The following is a 17175-nucleotide window of genomic DNA, read 5'->3' as shown; positions in this document are numbered from 1 at the left end:
GCAAAATTAACTGGGAAGTTCAGAAATCAAGAAGACAAGAACTTTTAAAAAGAATGGGAAAAGTTTATAATTTATATACGAGATTGTTGTAAGCAGGTTAAAACATTGGCAGGATTTTAACCACACTTGTAATGGAAAGTATAGATAATTTAGAAAGACAAAAAAATTGGAGAAGTATTAATATGCAGTTGGAAAATATTATCAATAGGATGCATGGAAGGGACAGGGGGAAGTCAGGAGATTCAGAGTGATCTCGATATTTGGATTTTGAATTGTTTTTTGTTGTATGTTTATATTTTTGAAAATCAAATAATTTTTTAAAAAAACAAACAAACCCCAAAACACTATGCTAGCCTGCATCAACAGAAGTAAAGTGTCCCGACTGAGGGAAGTTATAGTACCACTCTATTCTGCCTTAGGCAGGCCACACCTGGAATACTATGTCCAATTCTGGGCACCAGAATTTAAGAAGGATGTTGAGAAGCTAAATTGTGTGCAGAGGAGGGCAAGCAAGAGGATCAAGGGTCTGGAAATTAAGCCTTATGAGGAGTACTTAAAGGAGCTGGGTATGTTTAGCCTGGAAAAGAGGAGATTGAGAGGAGATATGAAACCATCTTCAAATATCTCAAGGGCTGTCACATGGCAGAGGGAACAATCTGGTTTTTTCCAGCTCTAGACAGTAGGACTTGAACCAATGGCTTCAAGTTACAAGAAAGGAGATTCCGACTAAACATACAGAAAAACTTTCTGACAGTAAGAGCTGTCTATGTGCATATATATATATATATATATATACACACACATATACATATACATATACATATACATATACATATACATATAAACATATACAGCGGAACCTCGGGTTAAGTACTTAATTCATTCTGGAGGTCCGTTCTTAACCTGAAACTGTTCTTAACCTGAAGCACCACTTTAACTAATGGGGCCTCCTGCTGCCGCCGCACCGCCGGAGCACAATTTCTGTTCTCGCCCTGAAGCAAAGTTCTTAACCTGAAGCACTATTTCTGGGTTAGCAGAGTCTGTAACCTGAAGCATATGTAACCCAAGGTACCACTGTATGCTAAATATGTCAATGAAATATGCTTAATCAGGTCTCTTTCAATTTACACCAGTATAAAAAATTTCAATTCAAAGTTTTCTGAACAGCAAACGCCACTTGGTCACTGTTTAAGAAGCACAAAGGGTTGTAGCCATAATAAGAACATTAGAATAGCCCGCAGGAACAGGCAAAAGCTCTAGAGGCCTTTGACTCTTCATGCCATATAATTAAAAATAATGTATTCCTATGTCTGAAGAGCTGTACCAATGGAGTTGTGTGTCCAAGAGTGCTCCCTCCTCTATTACAAGGTTTGTAATTTTGTCCTTGTTTGTAATTTTCAGCTGAAGTCACTCTGTTCCCTAGCAGGAGTGCTAGGATTCAGTGCTGAGTCTTTTAAAGTACAGTGGTTGCCAAATAATACCGATCTTGGTATACTTTTAAGAACATAAGAGAGTATGCTGAATCAGGCTAAAGGTCTATATAGTCCAGCATCCCAAACTCACAATGGCAAACCAGATGCCTCATTTGGGGAGGTGATGAGCAGGAACTGAGTGTAGCAACTCTCTGCCCACATTCAGTTGGTCTACTTGGAACAGAACTTAGTTGGATGCAGTCAAAAGTTCCTTTAGCCATCCAAAAATATTTATGCAGTTGTTTGAATCCAAATTCATGAGAGGTCCATCTAATCTTCTATCTGGAGTCAGTTTAAACATTGAGTTTACTTACCTACTATTCTGCGTATTTAATACTAGCCATGGGTCATAAGCCAATATGCTGTTGTACTAGTACAACCTTCTTCTTGCACAGTCAAACATCTCCCTTCTCTCCCTTTCAGCCCCACCCCACCCTCAAAATCTTCTCCAGAGACAATCTTAATTAGAATGTAAGTCATGAAAAATAGTTTGTCTTATAGCACAATTAGAAATTGTCAGGTATTGTGTTCTGTTGAAGGGCTAACCCTTGGCTCTTGGAATGCCCATGTTTGGAATGCTGTGTTAGCAGAAAAACTGACTAGCCAGCTTCAGACCCACTGACTTTTTGTGCATCTTGGCCTCCTCTTCTTTCCTATATATGCCATGACAACCATACAAGAAAACTGCCTCAAACACACAGAGGACTATAGAGAGACTTATTGAATGAAATAAATTGTGCCTTCTTCTACATTGTATTTCTGTATTATTTATTAACATTTTCTGTGCTTCAATGTACTTGTTCATTTGTTGCATTTTATTGCATTTGCTAGTTAAGTTTTTGAAAAATAAATGAATTTTATAAATCTGCTCTCGAGGAGTGGAAGACCCTCCAGAGCAGATTGTGAAGGTGCACAGGTACAGGAGGAAGAAGAAGAAGAAGAGGAGGAGGAGGAGGAGTTTGGATTTGATATCCCGCCTTTCACTCCCTTTAAGGAGTCTCAAAGTGGCTAACATTCTCCTTTCCCTTCCTCCCCCACAACAAACACTCTGTGAGGTGAGTGGGGCTGAGAGACTTCAAAGAAGTGTGACTAGCCCAAGGTCACCCAACAGCTGCATGTGGAGGAGCAGAGACGCAAACCCGGTTCCCTGGGTTACGAGACTACCGCTCTTAACCACTACACCACACTGGCTCTCCACTTAACCACTACACCACACTGGAGACGAAAGGCAGGTTCCATTGTGCAAATAGAAATCTGTATGTGCATCATTGGATTCAGCCCCTTGTTTTTAAAAATAATTTTTATTAAAGGTTTTCTTAGTTTACAAAAGTAAGTGCATTGTCTCTTTTTCAGGTTGCGTTTTCTACAGATCAGTTACATTTGTTGTGAGACATTAGTGTTGTATGCAGGATAAGATGGGGAAGAGAAGAGGGGTGGTGATAAAGCTTATCTACTTAGTGGGGGGAGTGTCAGAGTCAACTGGGTAGGTTCTCTTTCTATTTGCTTGTTACATTTCCTTGATAGTGAGAGGTATTGGGGAGGCAGGGTGTGGTTGGTTGTCTGCAGTGGGTTTTGTTTGCATTTGTGAGGGGGGTGGCTTGTTGGGTCAAGTAAGCCAAATTCATTCATATATTGTTGGTGAGTTCTTGTTGTTGTCCTGTTGGGCTGCGTATGTGATAAAGGGGAGCCATACTGGGGTGATGGCGTCCTCTTCTATTTGCCTCCGTGTCAGTCTCAATTTTTTGTTAGTTTTTTCTAGTAAGGCTTTTTCCCATATGACTTGGTACCAGTTGTCCGTGTTCACTCCTGACAGTTCTCTCCAGTATCTGGCTATGAGGCTTCTGGCTGCTGAGAGTAGGTGGATTATAAGCTCTTTGTAATGTGAGTGGTCGTTATGATCTTGGAAACTGTTCAGTAGAGCCAGTTCTGGGGTGAGTTCTAATACTTGTTTAGTTATTTTGCATATCTCTTGTAGGACTGTTGTTCAGAAGGGTTAGATTCTGGGGCATTCCCACCACATGTGGAGGTATGTGCCTGTGGAGGTGGAGCCTCTCCAACATTTTGGTGAAGTTCCTGGGCGTATCACCAGTTTCCATGGTGTTAAGTACCATCTGTGTGTGAGTTTCAACGTGAGTTCCCTTCTTTTGGCTGAGATGGATTTAAAGGGCGGTTTAGATCACATTCTGGTTCATTGGGTGGGGTTGATTTCATAGCCTATGTCATGCTTTTTGATTGCATGAGGGAGTTTGTGAGGCTTTGGAACAATATTTTATATATTGTGGATACCATCCCCTTGCCTTGTTCCTTTGTTGTTAGGAGAAGGTTTTCAAAGGTGGTTAAGGATCTAGTTGCTGATGCTTTTACAACTGGATTGTTTAAGAGGGCATGAAATTGGTGGCATGTTAGCTAGGGTATTTGGGTGTCCCTTAGATTGTCTTGTATTTCTTGTGCCGTTGGCTTGCCAGGTTTTTACCTGGAGGTTTTGTGCTGCGTAGTGGGTGATGAACCAGGGGGATTAGTGGGGATGGGATTGGGGACAGTTTGCCTACTTCTTCCTTCTATGCTTTAAGCATGGTCTTTGTGAACCGGTTTAATGTTGTGGGGATTTTCCTGAGGAGATTTCACCCCTCCCATATCCAAGAATCTGCTGGTGTTCTCTGCTGATTCCCCAGAGAGGAGGGGGCGGTTTCTGCTCTCTACTTATTCCTCTCCAGCCTCACATCAAAGAGAGAGAGAGAGAGAGAGAGAGAGAGAGAGAGAGACTGAGTGTTAGAGAGAGATCGTGTGTATAGATAAGGTTGCTGCTAAGAGCAGCTGCAGACACGAAGTGCAGTTCAGCATTTTTGTTTAGACCTCATTTAGCTCTGTACATAGTTGTGTATTATAGCTGTAGATAGAATGAAAGAAGATATTCTACAGAGCTGCTCTCTGAGTCGTTTATGCTCTGCTATACTCTGCTATACTCTGCTGTGCAACGACTGTCTTCTTGTTGGAGTGAATCCGGTGCTCACAACTCTAAGCTGTGAGTCCACAGCACTTTGACCTGTTCCTGTGCAGAAGGTGGTCTCTGGAAGTGCTACCCTAGCTCGCCTAGCCCAGTCAGGGCTGAAGTGGATGAGTCCAGTTGGTGGCACTGGCTCAAGGGCGATGCTGACATTTCCTTAGTTTGTCTTAGAGGAATGGGTATGCTGTGGTGGGTGTGTTTTCAAATATGTCTCTTTCCAAGTGTACCCATTGTTTTGTCTCATCCTCTAGAATGTAAGGGAGTATGTGGTGTACTTGACTGGCGATGTAGTATAGTTCTATGTCAGGGATTCAGCCCCTTGTGAAAACCCTTCCTATACTCACTCTTATCAGATCATCAACTCATATCAGATAACAACCCTAAAAGGACAGAAGGTTGTCCTTGCACAACGCAGCAGAATTCAAGCCCAGAAAATTTACCTTTAATTTACAAAGTGAATTTATTGATAAACACCCTTACAACACCCATGCAAGCTGGTGACACACTCACATTCTGCTCTGCTAACCTAGCATTTCACAGTTCAAGAAAATGAGATGGAACATAAGGTAGGTACAGAATAATACGAAAGAAATATTATGGCTGCCGACAAAATTACGATATATATTTGAAAGAGTAGAGACCTTCTCATATAAAAGGTCTAAAGATCAGAGCCAGCAGTCTTTTATGGTGATGAAAATGACAAAAGATAGAAAAAAGATATGCACTGCAAGATATCAGTGCATCCTGAGCTACAGGAAACATCTATAAGCATTTATGGGGAGGGGAGCAGTCTCTTACATCTATATGACAAAAGCACACTTTTTGGTATGAACTCAAAACGTAGTGAACAAAGTTTGTTTCTCCAATTTCTATACTGTACAGTGTGAACTTTTCTTTTAGTGGAGCCACACCAAGATAGGGCAGAACAGAGAGGCAAGTTTATGGAGAACACAGAAAGCTGATGATTCCATGGGCAAAAAAGGCTGACCACATACGTATTTTAACAGCTCCCAGGAGACTAAGAAAACGAAGTCAGGAGCAGGGTTTTCTGACAGAGATCCCCTGCAGTAATCATGCAATCAAATCCACACAGCTTTTTTTGGGCTCTGATGGGTAGCTGGAATAATTATCCCCCCCACTCATAAGGGCTACTTAAAAATAAAAATTTAAAAACTACTGTAAGACAAATTCAGTGCTGAAAACTTCTTGTTAGAAGCATTTCCATCCAGTCACCAACACCCCCTAGTGGGCTAAAATACTTCTCTGACATGTGATGAGTAAAAAGAACTGCCATAACTTTTCAACAGTTACAGCTATGAGATAAGGTATGATTGATGCCCCTAAAGGACATGTCATCAATTATTTGCATCCTAGACCAAGACAGCAAGAGGTAATGCTTGAATTGTTGCACTCACTTTTGTACACTAAAAAGAAATCTTATTTCTACTCTTCTCTGCAATACCAAGCTGGGATGTGGTGTAGGTGTGTTTATGTGTGCCAGCATGCAGCAGACTTTGGGGAGGGCACAAAAATATTCATGTTGGTACAAACAATAAACTGATTGGGTCACACCCTATAAAGACTTCTCTAAAACATATGAATGGGCATAAAATGGGCATACAATAAATATAAGTAATGCATCTTAAAACTTTGAACTGACAGTGGGCTGATCAGTAAAAGGATCTTGTAATGGATAACTCAACAAAAACATCCCAGTGTCTCCTGGCAGCTGTGAAAAAAGGAAAATTCAATGACAGGGATCAAAGAGACTGGAAATAAAACAGCCAATATTGCAATGCCTTCATACAAACGTATGTTGCATCCACACTTGGAATACTGTGCACAATTATGTTCACATCTCAAAAAGGTTATTGTAAAGTTGGGGAAAATACAGAAAAGGGCAACCAAAAGGTTCGCGGGCAAGAGGAACCCCCCTTGGAAGACAAGTTTCAATATACGGGACACTTGAAAAGCAGAAATGGGGAACTTGCAGTTTTTGGCCTAATTTCAAGAAGGTGGTAAGGGAAGGGGTTGGGCAGAGAGAGTAAACTGAGAAAAGAGTGGGCACTGCCCATTATTGGTTTCAGCCCTGACCATTATTGATAAGTGGTTGCTAACAGATGACATCAGAGGAATTCAGAAAAAAGTTCCCTAACCATTCTTTTCAGGCAGATAAGATGAACAATCATAGAATTTTTTTAAAGTATGCATCATGTGGAAACAGCCAAATGGGAGTGGGCTTTTTTCCTTCCTGTCTTGCAATACTAAAACACTAGATCATGCCATGAATGGCAAAAAAAGGGCAGGCTTCTTCACAAAGTAGAATTTCCATGAGGAAATACAGTCACAGAAGATGTAATGATGGCCAGCACACATTTATAGAAGACTGACTCTAAACCCTGGCACAGGAATTTCTCCCAACTGCAAGGGCAGCAATAGCTGATGCCGTTTTCTAAAGAGATATTTCTGTTATTCTCCAGGAAACTGCATTTCTTTGCATCGGGCTAAGCAACCCAGTCCCCACAGATTCAAGTCTTATTAGTTTAATGTGGCAAGCACACAAGTTCTTGGTATCAGGACGACAACCTCAGCCTGCCATTTCATGCTTCCTAGTAACAAGCAAGCCACATCATATGCTGTCAGGCTTAAGGCTGCTTCACACATAACAGAATCAGCACAATGTTATTCTGAAACGTGGAGGATAATTGCAGCTTTCTCTTTCCCCCCTAATGCCTGTGGGTAGAGAATAAGTCTAAAGTGATCCTGATTAGTAGACAGATTTCACTCCAGTGTATGATGGGTCATGTTTTTCTTTATATGCAAACAACAACAACAACAACAACAACAACAAAAGATTGTGATGGGGGTGCCTCTGAAAAGAGACTGGCAAATTTAGGATATGGCCAAATGTGGTCTCCAAGTCTCTGTTTGGTCATCAGGACTCTCCCCATACCTGGTCTACACTCTCTTCTCAGGTCATATCCATTACCATTGCAGCTTTACACCCTCATTGAGTACATTTGCCTGGCTGGAGTATCTCCTTGAACTCTTATGATGCCTCTTGCTCACCTGGATGAAAAATAAAGAGGGCTATGTTCAAGTGTGTAGAAACTAGCCTGCTGTACAAAAGTAAATTTGTTGCTCTGCCCACTTTTGCCTTTCGCCCCCAAGTCCCCCAAATCTGCTTTATCCTCAAAATGGGGTATGAACCAGCCAAAAAAAACCTATTAAATACTGTGTGGAAGATACAAAACACCAAGCAGATATAGTCAGGTCCCTGAAATTTTTAACCAGTGAAACCAGAAACACCTCACCTCCCAAATACCTAATACCAACCTTGAAATCCCAAACAACAAAGGGCTTTCACTCTGGCCCATTGCCAGGCACTCCCTTCAGCCATCCAGAAAGGCCTCTTTAGGAAGATACTGTATGAGGAGAGGAAATACCCATGTGGCTCAGGGCAACTGGAAACAACAGAACGTGCCTTTTTTCACTGCCAATACTAAACACGAGTGAGGTTCATCTTCCAAAGAATGTTCCCAAACCGGAACACTCACTTCTGGGTTTGCAGCGTTTGAGAGCCAAAATGTTTCACTTGCAAGATGTTCGGGATCCAAGGTACGACTGTACTACATAAATTTCCAGGTTGTACAGAACAACTTTATACCTCCATACTACTTCAAGATAAAAACCCAGATGTTACATACTCAGTTGCGGCTTAGTCATGCTGGCCACATGACCCGGAAGCTGTACGCTGGCTCCCTCGGCCAATAAAGTGGCCTGCAACCCCAGAGTGGGTCATGACTAGACCTAATGGTCAGGGGTCCCCTTACCTTTACATTTATTTTACAATACAGTATTAGAAAGATCTAAGAAAAGGAGAGAGAGCTTGCTAGTAAAGAGGATCCTCACAAGCTCCCTCAGTCTTGACCACACGACCCAGAAAAACTGTCTGTGGAGAAACATCGGCTCCCTCAGCCAATAAAGCGAGATGAGCGCCACAACCCCAGAGTCGTCCGCAACTGGACTTAACTGTCAGGGGTCCTTTACCTTTACCTTTTTAGCATGTGTGTAGCCAGGATTTCTGTTAAGAAGCAGCCTTTATATTAGGGAGGGGGTAAAAACATCAGTTATTTAAGTATTTTTTATTGATTTAGTGGGGGCAGCTGTCCCCCTGCCCCCCTGGCTACACCTATGGGTGGTAGAGTGCTGTGACTATGTGCAAAGTTGCTCTGTTGTGATGTCTTGGGTGGGGTGGCCCTCAATGCAGGGGCAGCTAATATCCTTTCTGCTGAAGTCTGTAAGAGGGCAACGTCTTACTCCAGGTCCAGTGCACTGTCAACACGGCCATGGCCATGATCAGAGGAGTTAGGGTAGACCCTAATGCTGCCCGCAACCCTACCTTATATGGTGAGTCTCTGGTGTATCTTTCACAATAGCGGCATACAGTGGTACCTCAGGTTAAAAACTTAATTCGTTCTAGAGGTCAGTTCTTAACATGAAACTGTTCTTAACCTGAAGTACCACTTTACCTAATAGGGCCTCCTGCTGCTGCCACGCCGCCACAGCACGATTTCTGTTCTCATCCTGAAGCAAAATTCTTAACTTGAGGTATTATTTCTGGGTTAGTAGAGTCTGTAACCTGAAGCGTCTGTAACTGAAGCGTCTGTAACCTGAGGTACCACTGTACTCAATCCACTTCAAACAGCGTGACGGGTCTTTCACCAAATCCTGCAACCTCATCACCCAGTGTAACTGAGAGTATAAAATTGTGCTTTTAGTGAGAGAAACACATTCAATAGAAAGCTCTACTTAGCGATTCTTGTATTATTTTAAAAATAAAAACAAAACAAAACAAAACAAAACAGCATTTAAAATCACTGGGGAAGGGTTAAAAGGACCCCAGTGTGGAGAAATCTGTATTCATCAGCATTATACTTTCCCTGATTAAAGAAAAAAAAATGCTTTAAAAAAACAAAGCCAGTGTTCTAAAGACTGCCTAGGACAGCTGTACTTCAGGCATATATGTGTACCTACACAACAGCCTGACACATTTAAGTTTATGCAAGACATGTGAGGGGGTCTCACAACCACAGCTAGTTAAGCACCAATCAGTGGCAGCACAAAGCCAAGCAGATCCACAAATTACAGCAAGGTTTTGAAGCGTCAGTGAGGGGAAGAAGCTGGTAGATAAAAGAGGAGCTGTGTGGAGATCAACAGACTGCCTTTGCTGTTCTGCCAAAGCAGAGAGCCTGCTTCTGGATGCAGAATTCTAAACAGTTTACTTTTAGTGAGGATAACAAGTTAGCTATGATACACACGACAACCTTGACAAGGCCTGGCAAGAACACACCATGTTAGAGCAAAAGAGCAACAAGGTACACACAGGATGACAGACGTTTGTTCCTTTCTCTTCTTCCCACTAGACTAGAGAGAACCTTAGAAGCTTGGAGCAAACACACAGAGACACTCAAGTGACAGACCATGACAACTAGAATGAGAATAATCAGAACAAAATATTTATATACAAGATGCTTATTAGAACAAAGCCTTTGCTTTGCACAACTCTCATACTCCACCATTCAGCTTCAAAACAGAGTCTTTTAAGGATGCCACCTGCCACAGTGGAGATGAGCAGTTTCCTCCAAAGCAAGAGATACTGGGCAGGTTTGCAGATCTTGTTCCAAAACCAGGCGAAGAGAACTGAAAGGAGGGGGACATGGAACGCACAGGAAGCAGAAGAAGGGAAGGGGGGAAATTACAAAGCGCTAAAAGATAATTAAGCTATCAATTGCAAGAGAAGGAAATCAAGCCACAGCAAAGTGACAGCAGCACTAAAGAGACTCCTGCCTCAGCATAAAGAATGTCTTTTTACAAAATTCAAAGTGTTTGGCAGCTTGGAAAGGGGGCAGGGAAGAGGGAAGATACTTTCCATTTGAAGATGTGGCCTAAATTTAAACATCCACAGGGACAAAGGTAACAATACTTGAGGGATTTACTCAGTCCAGCACACACTGCAAGGGAGGAATAGGAGATGGCAAGAAAACCCATAAACCGCTTAGCATCTCCAAATGAACCCATCGCAAAGCTCTGGAAACTGTATGGAAATCATATTGACAAACTTGTTTCTGCCCAAGGCATTCTCTCTCTCTCTTTCACCCCTTTCCCCATGAACAGAAATAAGGCATAAACCAAATCATTAACAGTCAATCAATAGTCTTAGCGCTCTTAGTTGTCCTAACCAGGAGCAGAAGAAACCAGAAGCCAGGGATAGCAACTTGAAGAACAAGTTGTCCAGCAGCTTTGCCAGCAGTTATCCCAGCCTCTCCACAGTTGCCTAGAGCAACTGTAGGTCAAACACGTGCTTAGAATCCTATTCATATACTACAGAATACCAACCAAACAAGTCTCATTATTGTTCCCCTATACACCAACCTCAACTGAATCAAGCCTCCAGGCCACACATCTTAGAATCACCTTTCATAACATTCTCACTCACTGGAGCACAGTCACCCTTTTCCTGACCCTCAATGCCTACCCGCTCCTCAGTTCTCAGTCATTCTGCTTTGGTCCATGGTGGTGCCACCAAGAATTCGTTGCAAAGACAATCCGTTACCACCACCACCAATCCAAATTCCATCCCACCCTCTGCCACTCTCCAGAGCACAGCAAACTTGCATTTACCTCCCTTATTCTGAGTACTATTTATTTAGATCCACCGCAAGATTTTCCAAATGTACATGAGGGGTTGTTCAAGTGGCAAAATATATTCTTTTTTAAACAAAACTTATTATTATTTATTTATAAAATCCTAGCAAACATAAAAGAAAAATAATAATCACATTACACAGCTTTTAACGTGGCTAGTTTCCCCTAAGTAAAGAAAAAGTTTAAAATGCTTATAGACTATTGATACAATCTGATGCAGACAAGCTGTGCAACATTTTAATTTAGGTTTTTTATGCTTCCTAACCTGGACTAGCCCTCGCAATCTAGAAAAAATTCCCATAGTCCCAAAAATGTTCAAGATAACTCCTCCTCTCTTCCCACCCTTCCCAATCTACACACACAGCTCCTCCTACACTACCGTAGGTCTTGGATCTCAGCCCCCTTTCTCCTGCTGTAGTCTGCAACTGGCTCTTTCCCTACCTGATTAACCTCCATGCCTGGTATACTACCCCACAAGGCCATCATATAATGCATTCACGTCCATTCCCAGGACATTCTTATGACTGGTACTTTGCACATTGCATCCTAGTACATCATCTCCTTCTTTCCTGCCAAAGAAATTGCTGCAGCGAGCTGTTCCACAGCTGTTATCATCACTTCTTCCCAAACCTACCCATTCCTAACAATGCCTCACTTTATCTAAGGAACATCTGCAACTGGTTCTCCATCACTTTAGGTTTGATTAAACCATGATGCAGTATTCCAAAGCATCCTCTTCACCTATCAGTGAGTATTATTATCAATATTATTATTATTTAGTATTTCATTTCTATACTATCTCTCACTCTGTGTCCCACCACCTACCTACCCACCCCTCGCTACTGTGCTATGGTGTGCTCCCTTCAATCCACAGAAGGGTCACCCTGGCCCAGTGTCTCCTTCTACTGAACCGTCCATTGCCATGTGAAACATATTCTTCATCCAGTGCCCTTCTTCTCCAAAAAGCTTCTTGTCTGTGAAACCAGAAACACAGCACTGCATCCTTCCAGCCATCAGTACATGAGCATCACTCCAACGCACCATTTCAAGACATGCCCTTCTCCTATTCTACTCACCAGTGTACACAATTCCTTCATCTGGCCACCCACTGTACCTCCTGAATGGTTTTTTCTAATATATGCCACTGCCCTCCCGTCCACTCTGCTGAATCTTGTTCTCGCCTGCCTAAATGCACATATAATGCTTCCTGCCATTCAATACCCCATGCCTTCCCTTGTGTTATCCCCACGCACAAATCCATTTATCCTATGTGCTGGGCATTCACTACTTATGATCTTCTCCCATTCCCAGTAAGTGTGCCCATGGGGAATCTCTTTTGCAACCCATCACAGTAAACTTGCAACCCCATCCCCAAAATAGGGTCTCCCTCCTAGTCCTAGTGGGCAAATTTTTGTATGCAATAGGCAGGGAATTGGCTGCTTTTAATTTTTACAATTCCCGGCACAATATGAATGCACACTATCTGGCCCCTTCATTCCAGCCCACTGTTCCAATGCCTATTCACATGGAGATGAGATAAGCCTACCTATCTTCCAATGTGTGTTCCCACTGGGAAAGTTGGGGGTAGAAAAGTCACAACTCGTGTATGGTAAGCCTTGCACTCCCCACCACATTCCCCAACCATCACGGGACAATTGGGCGCCTGCTCCCCAGTGTGTTAGCCAGTAAGCTGTTACAGGAATATTATTTATCTGTGTAGCTGAAGCCATTCCAATAAGCTGTTAGCAAGTGAATGTTCTTATATTTAAGATGCACAGCACCTAGCACAACACTGGGCACCGTCATCCACTACATCTCACATCCCCATTGCAGTCCATCCTTTCAAGGAGCACCTGCAGTTCTGTGGGGTAAACCTGACATTTGCTATACATTTTTGCTCACCTCGCTCCAGACATCACCTACTCCCTCTCTGAACATTCAGTTGCAAGTAATTCGCAAAGGACTTGTTCTTGTTTTTTCAGTTGTACAGCACCTGGAGTAAGTAATGGTAACACACTACACCCTCCTCCCCAAGAGACATTTCAGGGAAAGCAGGCAGATCTCTTTCCACCCTTCTACTTTGCATTCCCTCATTGGGAGGGGGGGTGTCAGCACCCCGTTCCACCCCTTCTGGGTGGGAGGGTGGTATGCCCGCCTTTCTTTGCTGCCTCCTCATGCCAAGAGGAGCACCTTTTCAGCTCTCCAGGCTCAAAAAAGTGGAGGCAGCATGCATCCATGTTCTATTCCCAGCATGCCCCCAAAGGAGGGAGCAACCCCTTTGTGGGCATCTTTCTACACCTCCCCTTTTGGGGGTGTTGTACTCCTGCTACATCCATAAGGAGGGGACGCTTCTTTCTATCCCCATATTGTGTGTGGTCATGAGGGCAAACCCATCTACCTTTACACACCCTCCATGCTCACCAAGGGGTCAGGGGGAATGCATCCCTTTCTACCCTCAACCCAATGGGAGGAGGAAGGTGGGGGGGCAATCTTTGCAGTTCCTTTTATGCCCCCACCCCTAGGAGGGATGTATTTCTTGCATCATCCTGGGGGGTCGTATGTGCTTGTACTACCTCCATACTCTCTTCATGCCCACAAAAAATTGGAGGGGTGGGGAGAAAGGAAAGCTTATTTATATCCCTACCCTGAGGATATAGATAGATATAAATCCCCACAATAAAGGGATGTGGGAGGAGGAAGTCTTTCTTTCCCTATCCAGGGGGTCCTATGTGCGACCTCGGTAGTCTCTTCATGCCCACAAATTTGGGGTAGAAAGCATCTCTCTCTCCCCATCCCAGGGGGTCACCTAACTACTTTTGCAGCACCAGATAGATACATAGATAGAAAAGAAAGAAAGAAAGAAATCCCACAAAAAGCAGAGGAGCTCTTTTTTGCCCCATCCCAGGGGTCGCATGCGCTACCTCCATAAATTGCGGGAGGGGGGGGGAGAGAAAGAGATGCTTCTTCGCCCCCCTCCCGCACCCCAGGGGGTCGCCTAACAACTTTTGCAGGAGCTCCCGACAGGCAGATATAAATTCCCACAAAGAAGGCGAAGAGGGCAGGACGGAGGCACCTCTAGGCAAACACCCCACCCCGCTCCCCCTTTCCCCTCCCACCCATCCAAGTTGTGGGTCGCTTTCCCCCGCCACCTTACCCAGCGTGAAGAAGGGAAGCTCGGTGTTGTCCAGGTCGTCCTGCACAGCAACGCGCCCGGGCAGCTCGGTCCGTACGAAGAGCAGCAGCCGCGAGTCCGCGGGGGGCGACGAGCCCGGTGAGCCGGCGGCAGCAGCAGCCGAGGAAGACGACGACGAAGAGGAAGAATCGGCAGCCGGGGCCGCCGCTGCCGAGGATGAACCGACCGGGGGGCTCCTGCTCCCGCCGCCGCCGCCGCCGCTGCTCCAGGCGACGTCGCTCTCCCTCAGCACCGGCAGAGTAGACACCGTCACCGTCTTCTCCCGACACGGGCTGCCGCCGCCAGCTCCGCCGCTCCTCCCGCCGGCTCCGCCAGCTCCTCCGCCCGGTTCTACTCTCGCGGCCGCCCCCGCCGAAGGGCCCGGCCCGCTGGTCAGCAGGAGCAGCAGCGGCAGGAGCGGCGGTGGCGACGAAGAGAAGGAAGCCGAGGCGGCGGGCGCAGCGGCGGCCGCCGATGGGGAAGAGCAAGCGGCGGGCAGGAACAGGAGGAGGCGGCGGCGGCGGAGCAGCAAGGGGCGAGGGGCTGCCATGCCCGAGCGGAGCGGGGCGCGGGGCGCGCGAGGAAGTGGCTCGGACCCGGGGAGCGAGAGGGAGCAAGGGAACGAGAGAGAGAAGGAGCGAGAGAGAGCAGGAGGACGTCGCAGCAGCAGCAGCAGCAGCAGCAGCCGACGCCAGCGACTCGCCTGCCGGGCACAGCCTGCCTCGCCTGCCTCCTCCCCGCCCTTGCTCCGCCCCCGACTCAGCCGCCCCCCAGCTCGGCAGCCGCCGCCGCCGCCGCTGCTTTGGCTCCGCCTCGCGCGCTGGCTCTGGTTCTGGCCGCTGCCGCCGCTTCGCGAGCGACCTGCTTCCAAAATGAAAGCGAGTTACTTTTGAGCCGCGCGAAAACACGCTGCGTTCGACAGGTCCCAACTTTAAAGCGCAGTCTGGGTGACTGGCCGCCTCATGGCTCCACACACACACAAACGAGAGAGAGGGAGGAAACGTGTTTTAAAATCATAGTAATTAGTAATAATATTAGTAATTAGGCGCTGTGTGTGCGCGCACATATTCACAAGGTAAATAAAATGTATTTAATCATAATTGGCACTAATATTAGGTAATTAGGCTGTATATCATGCCTCCCCCGCACACACATACATGAGAAAGAAAACCTGTTTAAAAATAATCATAATTAGATATACTCTAATACTGTATTAGTAATTAGGATGTACGTATACACACAAGAGAGAGAAAAAGACGTTTAATCATAATGAATATTAGTAATATATCCTGCCTCCCCCTCACAAGAAGGCAAATGTGTTTTAAAATCATAATAATTAGTAATAATATTAGTAATTAGGTGATACACACACACACAAGAGAGAGAGAAAAAACATGTTTCGCCGTAATTAGTAATATTAGTAATTAGGCTCTATGTGTGTACAGCATTTGAAGAGTTAAAAGAAATTCGAAGAACTCTGAGCTTGAAAGATTTCCAACTTTTACTGACTTTTTAGATTCTGTTCCCTTTGCATAAATATACCGGTAAATGTGCTTTTTAGGTGTAATGCACAGCTCAAAAAAAAAGGAACATAAAACACATCTTTGCTCACAAAAAGAAATAATAATAACTATTATTATTAACAATAACTAGGGTAACATGGAAAGCTTGGGGGTCAAAAATACCATATCTCTGTTAGTTATTGTTAATGATATTGAGGGGGCATTCATCACATACACACAGCCCTTTAAATATCCCCAATTTAATCGATCTTAACTCACTTCTCCAGAGAGAGAAAGAAGCAAAACTCAGGCTTAATTGAAATAATATTAATAACATTGTTACTTAGAAAGTATGCCTACTTTCAAGGGGTCAAACAGATTTGCATCACTTAGAAACACATATTTCTTTCTTCAAGATTTCTAACTTTATGAGTTTTGAAGCTCACTTCACTACTTAGGAGAGAAAAATAAAATTGGCTCTCCTGGGTCCTTAAAATCAGTCCTTTAAAAAAATCCTTTAATTTACTGGCTCTTCTCTCAAGGGTAAACTAAACAATAATTAGAAAATTAGTACTTAGCATTTATATGGCACTTTCATGTGGTCAGCAATTTTTGGTCATCAAACACACACTTGTAATAGGTTCTAGATTTAGATGCTGGCTCACTTCTTCACATGAGAAAAAATAAATGTGCCTAGAAACACATTTCCAACGTTAATCATAGCATAATCCTATACTTGTCTACTCAGAAGAGTTTTGGATTTGATATCCTGCTTTATCACTACCGAAAAGAGTCTCAAAGCGGCTAACATTCTCCTTTCCCTTCCTCCCCCACAACAAACACTCTGTGAGGTGAGTGGGGCTGAGAGACTTCAGAGAAGTGTGACTGGCCCAAGGTCACCCAGCAGCTGCAGGTGGAGGAGCGGAGACGCGAACCCGGTTCCCCAGATTACGAGACTACCGCTCTTAACCACTACACCACACTGGTTCTCGAAATCTTACTGAATTGAGTTGGGTTTACTCCTAGGTAAACAGGTAAAGAGCTGCAGTCTTAATAGCTTGCTTCCCCTTACCCAAAAAAGTGTGCTTTTAAATTCATTACACAAACTTCTTTTAAAGATTTTGACTAGCTCACTTGCCCTTACCCATGCTTCACACGGAGGAAAACATACACTAAAACAATAATAATTATATTATTAATAATAGTATAGTATTTAGACTTTTCATTATGCTTTCACCACTTAGAGATGTTTTGCATTCATTTACTTGCTGGCTGGGTTTCCCATCACTAAAATAAATAAATAAATAAACACTAAAA

General features: G+C 44.0%; 1 protein-coding gene across 2 annotated transcripts in view; it reads right to left on the bottom strand.

The window, feature by feature from the left end:
• Positions 1 to 15112, bottom strand: part of ASTN2 (astrotactin 2) — a 661500-nt gene extending 646388 nt beyond the window's left edge. The window contains exon 1 of one of the 2 annotated variants that reach the window (XM_083721626.1): positions 14339 to 15112. In XM_083721626.1, coding sequence (XP_083577752.1) covers positions 14339 to 14906 — 568 coding nt within the window. In that variant the 5' untranslated portion in view covers positions 14907 to 15112. The remainder of the gene's footprint in view (positions 1 to 14338) is intronic. The other variant, XM_083721627.1, reaches the window with a different exon arrangement.
• Positions 15113 to 17175: the final 2063 nt, after the last annotated feature.

The sequence above is a fragment of the Podarcis gaigeae genome (genome assembly GCF_964106915.1).
Source record: "Podarcis gaigeae genome assembly, chromosome: Z".
Lineage (NCBI taxonomy): Eukaryota > Metazoa > Chordata > Lepidosauria > Squamata > Lacertidae > Podarcis > Podarcis gaigeae.
Note: the sequence above shows the minus strand (reverse complement) of the source record. Positions and strands in the feature narration are given on the sequence as shown.